Source organism: Acanthisitta chloris, unplaced genomic scaffold (genome assembly GCF_000695815.1).
Source record: "Acanthisitta chloris isolate BGI_N310 unplaced genomic scaffold, ASM69581v1 scaffold28853, whole genome shotgun sequence".
Taxonomy (NCBI): Eukaryota; Metazoa; Chordata; class Aves; order Passeriformes; family Acanthisittidae; genus Acanthisitta; species Acanthisitta chloris.
Window position 1 is genome coordinate 1 of NW_008665830.1, and position 6851 is coordinate 6851.

General features: G+C 40.4%; 1 protein-coding gene across 1 annotated transcript; it reads right to left on the reverse strand.

Annotated features, from left to right (window-relative positions):
- Window positions 1-2659: 2659 nt before the first annotated feature.
- LOC103799570 (polycomb complex protein BMI-1-like) lies at window positions 2660-6803 on the reverse strand. Its single transcript, XM_009071904.1, is given in 10 exon segments — window positions 2660-3479; window positions 3569-3649; window positions 4104-4202; window positions 4762-4807; window positions 4898-5006; window positions 5263-5313; window positions 5436-5491; window positions 6200-6296; window positions 6708-6767; window positions 6770-6803. Coding segments are annotated over 10 exon segments (963 nt in total). The 3' UTR covers window positions 2660-3149.
- Window positions 6804-6851: the final 48 nt, after the last annotated feature.

The window sequence follows — 6851 nt, forward strand, 5'->3', positions numbered from 1 at the left end:
AAGCCTGTGGAGCTCTTCGTGCTCCCTCTCCGTCGCTTTCCTCGGGGCTGGATCCCCATTCCGGCCGGGCACAAAAGCTTGGAGCTGCAGGCAGCTGTACCGGGACGAAAAGTTTGGTTCGACAGAGACAGAAAAACATCCTTTTCCAGCGGGCACGGACCACCCCTGCCTCAACCCTTGATCAGATTGCTTGTTGAACAAGCTCAGGAAAACGCAGCAGACTTCGGCTTTGTCCCTCCATTTTTATAAACTCTACGTCGGATATTGAAAAGATTCTTCTTACATGTACCGAGCGGAGATTTCTTTCCAAACAGGAAGGATTTAGGTACATTTGTAAGGAAACACGGTCGCTATGTAGCCGCAAAGGAAAATATTGTGAAACCGGGAAGGTTGACATAGCAGCTTTGCAAGTCACCAAGATGCTATCTTTGATCGTCCTCCCAGTTGTGCTTAGCAGAATATACGCATCGCAGTGCCATCTGCCCAGGGCTAGCAGCAAAACAAAAGTTTCACATGGCAGCACAAACATCCTCGGCGGCTTCTGCAGCTCGGCAAGAGAGCTACTGAGCGTTTGTTCTTGTTCAGACAGGAGATGTCAAATTGGGAGATGTCGAAAGTGCTGCAAGAGCTTAGTAAGCCTCGAAGGGAAATACCCATCTCTTGTTTCATTGCCGAGTGTTTCACGGACACTCCACAAAGATCGAGAATAGTTCCGTGCTGTGATTATCAGCTACTTCCAACACAAATAAGCGCAATTTGATCAGTGTGCTACCGTACGAGCCTCTGCTGCAGGTTCAGTGCTCGGTTTGGGGTGAAATAATCCAACCAGTACAGTGGGATTCACTCATGTAGCTGAGGGAATCGTGCCAAGGTAGACTTTTGCATGGAGAGGTATCTTTATATTAAAACATATTTAGTTCCACTGAGGCTTTAAAAAGCAATCCAGGGCAGCACGGGCGGAACGTGGCTCTCGCCATCACAAAATCAAGTTCTTTCCCTCCCCGACAGGGCAGTTTAACAAGGACTAAGTTTGAGCAAAGAGGAAGTAAAATCCGTGGCTAACTGAGACGTGAGAATACACCATTTGCTTATTTTCAAGAATAAATCGAGGTCAAATAAAGAACAGCAAATGTTTTTGAGGCAGGCATCAAAACAAATCGCAGCCATTTCTAGGTTTTTTTCCCCCTTTGTTACTTTAGTACTTTATACTGTTCTGTTCACTAAAATCTTTTCTACGCCCAGAAACACTTCCCAGGAGAAGAAGATGCTTGTCCTTTAACACCACATTATCAACAGAGGTCATTTGCTGCTTTTCAATGAATTATCCCTTTTATTTGTTTATTTCTTTGATCAGCTATAAATGAAAGTTATTCGTGTATATAAAACTGAAGTTTTTACTGTTGAAATTGAACTGTACATGTTTACTACAGGAAAAAATATCAACTCTTGTTTAACAAGACATATACATCAATAAGCAATAACCTTGTGGAGGATTTGCAATCACCTGGTCTATAAAAACAAGCAGGACAGATAACAGCAATTTATATGCAAAAGTAATGATTTAATGACTATAAGCAAGACAAAGCAATAAGAATTGTGCTTCTTTTGCAGACTGGAGACAATGAAATGTTTAACTACAATTTTTCCGTACAAACATGAAACAATATCCATATAGAATAAACACCCTCACAAATGTATAACTGATGGGTGATGAACACACACAAAGTTCGACCAAAGCAAAGCACAAACTGAAAAGTGTTCTGGGCTGTTCATATTTTATGGTGGAAAAGTTCCTTCTACTGAAAAAACTCCACCCTTAGAAGCCTCTAATAAAATGCACCTACTTGCAGGTCATTAAAGAGAAGGCATTCTCCACAATTTATTGGAAATATTAAAGTACCTGTTAAATTTTAATGAAGTTAGTACTGTACCATATACATATATATTAAAACAAATTTAGATAAAATGCCTTCATCCAGCCAACTTGCTGGTTCCTCAAAATTTATACCAAATAGTTTATGGCTTCTATAACGATTCCATGTGCTTTTAAAAACACAGTCCCACCACACCAAATAATAAAAAAGTAATCAAACAGGTCAAAAACTTCCACGTCCCTTAATTTCTTTTTTTCTTCGCCATATCACTTCAACATTTGGTAAAGTAAAAATATTTCACTTGGAAAAAAAAAATAAAAGACAAAGCCAGTAAAATCCTTTTAAGATTGCCAATTGCCTCCAGGTTATCAGAGACTCGAATGTGCTTTCCCAATACTGAGGCTCTCACACACCAAGTGTTTCTTGCAGTACGAGCAAAGCTCAAACAGGCGGCATCTGCAAGGGTCGAACCAGTTTAGAAATTTAACAACCATATCATGAGTGCATGAAACACAATATTTTCTTTATAGTATTTATAAATATATCATACAATACTGTTTCCTGTTATGTCATATACCAATATGGCATTGTACAATAAGCATAATGCCATCTGATTCTTACAAAAGCGAATCATTTAAACGAGTCAGTAAATAAAATGGTAATACCCGCTTTTAGGCATACAGATTGTAAAACTGAAGTTTACTTTTCTTTTGATCGGTTCTGCGCAGCAACAGAGAAGTAAAAGATGCAACATAAGAATCAAAATGGCTAATACGCAAAAATTGTTATTCACAGTGACATGGCTACATATATGCATTATTCTATGCATATTCTTTCAATTTTGTTGGATTTCAAGATGAAAAAGCACTTGCTTTCTACAGGTTCACAAAACAGCATAAGAACAATAACAATCGAAGAGAACGCAATGGAGGAGTTAGTCTGGATTAACAAACTACTTCCCGGGATTTGTATTGACTTTCTGGAGACTCCAGACTCCAGATGACGGGGACAGAAACAACTCCACATCACTCAGAACAGGTGAAGGTGTAACTTTTGTTTGCTTCCCAGTCCTCAGAAAACAATTTACATTTCAATCTTGCGTTTCCATTAACGTCCATCCTGAATTGTCCCTAGTCGCCTTTTTTAGCCAAGTTCAGTGTCACTACAAAAGAAAGCAATTTGGATGATAGTCACATGGATTAGCATCTATAAAGCTGTAATGGCATGGAGAGATCTATATAAAGGAAGGGCAAGGGTGGTAGCCTGGTTGGCACATCAACCAGATGAAGTGGCTGAGGAGCCATTTATTGATGTTTTCCGAGCTCTGTTGGTAAAGGAGGACTGGTGGTTACTGCTGGGGCTGCTGCTGGTGCCATTCATGGTGCTGGAGATGTGAGGGAACTGAGGGTGAGGAGACTGGACTGGCGTGCTGGGGCTGGGCAAACAGGAGGAGGTGGAGGGGATGCCTCCTGCTGGGCTGCTCGCCTTGTCGCTCCCAGAGTCACTTTCCAGCTCCCCACTATTATTCAAGCCTTCCCTCTGGTGACTGATCTTCATCCTCTTGCAAGTAGGTCGGACCCGGTATTTCAGGGGCAGAGGCCCGTTCTGCAAATCAAAAGGGAGACCCTGGTGAGTGCCCTCTCCAGGCCATGACCTGCACCCCCCCACGGAGGAGACACACTGGAGGTACTCACCCGCCTCCAGGTATAGATGTAGGCAATATCCATTAGGGTGTAGTAGTCCTTCAGAGGCTCCTCTTCATACATCACATCGATCTGTTCAAGACACAAATCTTTGCATTAAGGTGGATCCAGGCATTTTACCCCTAGCACATGACTGCTCTGAGGTGAAAGCAGCCCCACTGTCATATATATATCACAAAACTGGGGTGGGGGGGGGAATGCTATACCAAAATGATCACAGAGTAGAGAATTTTCATATCTATTGCATATGTTTTAAATACATTAAGGAGCAATTTCTTTAATACTTCGATACTTACAGCATTAAAAAAAAAAAATTACAGAGTGTCACCAAACTCTACAGATAGATATTTTAAAAATAAGCCCAGCCACGCATTGCACACACCAGAAATACTTGGCAGTTAGCACTTGCTGGAACTGGCTGCAATGAGAAAATGAGTCCTAACCAGCATTAGCAGGCTTAGAATAGCAAGACTGATTTAAAAAGAAAAGAATAATAATTTAAAAATCACCCTTTCCCCATAGGTACCTGGAAAGTGTTAGGTATATCCATTTTACTCCTCAGGAACTTTCTTAGATGCATCACTGTCATTGCTGCTGGGCAGCGCAAGTATCTTTTGTCATTCACCTGATGGCAAAGTAAAAAAAAATCAGTCTACTGAGAACAAGCAGTTAGTCCTACCAAAGTTGTATCTAACATTTTATGTTAAAAAAAAAAAAGCACCTTATTCAAGTATGAACTATCATATAACAATGTCTGCTGCCTTAGAAGGCACATCAGAAATAAGTGGTAAATTACAGTCCTAGAGAAAGCAGTTTAAAAATGTAACTAAATTTATACATCAATATTGGTATGATATTAAACATTTTTAGTTTACATATGCATTACATATTAATTTTCAATAAAGTAATAAATAATTTATTATTTGCCCCAAAATTTGTAAAAAAAATAATCAGAGGTTCTGCTTTAAAATACTGCAGATTTTTTTTGTATTTTAAAAAGTTGTTTACATATACAGCTGTATGAAAATGTTTTACCTCTTCTGTACCTAGCGCCATAAAAGCAGGTGTGCTTTTTCTTTGTTCTAGATATACATACCTACCCACTTTTCTCAGCCACAGACCTGCCCCAAAGTTGTGTGTGTGTGTGTGATATATTTCCTCTGGAGTAAAGGAAAGTTATTTACCTCTTCCTTTGATTTTTCTTTCTCCTTATTTCCTTTTCGTTCCAGTCTGTGAGAAGAAATGACACAATTACAACAAATAACAAACATAGCTGCTATCAATCAGGTAAACATAAAATATTGCCATTCTGGAACTTGCCTATTCTGGTCAAAGAATTCAATGGATAAGCTTATTATCTCGTCGTCTGTTATAATTCTTTTGTCTTCGTCAGCCACTTCTCCCCTGTCTTCATTAGAGCCATTGGCAGCTGCACAGAAATTTCCACAATAATTTACATTTTGAAATTCAAATCAGGAAGAATGGCAATTCTCAGTAAGAAAAAAAAAAACCTTCACAGTAAGATTATGAATGAAAGCTACCTGACTGTTAAAACAATAAACTTTTATTACGCTGACTTCTTAAAATTCTGTGACAGCAATACTTCATTTGCAAGTTAAAAAGGAAACAGTAAAACATCTAAGTCAAGGCTACATTTATTAAAGTTGGGAACGAGAAGTTTTTACCATCAGCCGACGGATGAGCAGCATAAAAATCCCTTCTTCTTTTCATTTCATCTAGAAGGAAAAGCATATATTTTCCTTTTAGTGCTTCCTTTGTAACTCCTGGTATTGATATCGGTTAGCAGCTCTGGTTTTGTTTTTCTGCCCTTAAGAAAATAGCTGATTTAAGTACTTACTTTTGAAAAGGCCTGGTACTAGCTTGTATACAATATCTTGGAGAGTTTTATCTGACCTGAAAAAAAGAACAACCCCAAAACATAAAATTAAGCAGATGAAGCAATGTTTTAATCCAAGTGGCAACTCCTCATTTATAATCTTTCACAACAACGAGGCATCTTCTACAAAGTGGGAGGCCAATCATAAAGTTAACTTCCAAGACCTTGTAATCAAACTGACTCTGAAACAAAACTCATCTGTGCTGCCACAACTGAAAAAGAACTAAGACTAAAGGAAGGCCTTGAAAACTACATGTCCTCTCTAAAAGGTAAAGACAGCAAAATGCAGTGCTGACAAGAAAAACGTTTCTGAAAGGCAAATGATGCCTTACAGGCATTTGGAAAGTTGCAGCGAGAGTTCTCATGACTAGGAGCTGTGGATGGTGGGAAGCACGTCTGGGAGATACAGAAAGGTAGGGAGGTAAGAACTGTCGGGGTGGTACATGTGAGAAGGGGTGAGAGATAAGAGTCATCAATGACTGGTGCTTGCAAAAAAAAAAAAAAAATAGAAGACCAACAAAAGCTTTCTGTGTCTCATCCAGAGAAATCTTCAGTTTAATCAATGAGGAAACTCTGAAGAGAGCGCATACAGAGGAGTTAGCTTGTAAATTTACAAGTCCTTTCAGATTTAAATCGCAGACGAAGAGATAACTACCGACTACTGCAGGTCTGCCCAGAGAAAGCAAAATAAGGGATGCAGGGTGCGCCTTGCAACTTTCTCCTACCTTATATTCAAAAGCGGTCGAGTTTTGTGAACTTGGACATCACAGATAGGACAATACTTGCTGGTCTCCAAGTAACGCACAATACAGGTCTTACAGACTGTAAGTCAAACACGACAGGCTTTTAGTGATGCTCGTAGGTGCCGCCCAGATATGCATAGTTAGAGGTGCGATTTTCTAAACTATGCAAGCTACAGCAAATCGTCCATTGTCAGCAGCACGCTGCTAAAGCTAAACAAATACCCAAATCAGCAGCAATTACCATGAAAAGGAGACGCTTATAGTACATATATTATTACTTTAACAAAGACCGAAGGGCCATCCTCAGAAAATCTGCACCGCGGTCGGACCACCTACTTCCCCGCTCGTCGGGGAGGAGGAGGGCGGCGGTCCCGAGCACCTCGTGGGGTTTCGGCTCGGGTGGAATTTTTTTTTTGTGTGTGTGTTCCCGGGATGCCGGGAAAGGAGGGAAGCGGCGGGGCAACAACGCGGAGCGCCCGGTCGTACTTACAGGAGTGGAGGCACTCTATGATGGTTGTTGCATCAATGAAGTACCCGCCGCAGAGCACGTTAGTTCGGTTATTTTGATTCTGGTCGTTCGGTGCATTTTGGCGTGGCGAGGAGCGGCTCTGAAAGACACACACAGGACCGGTCA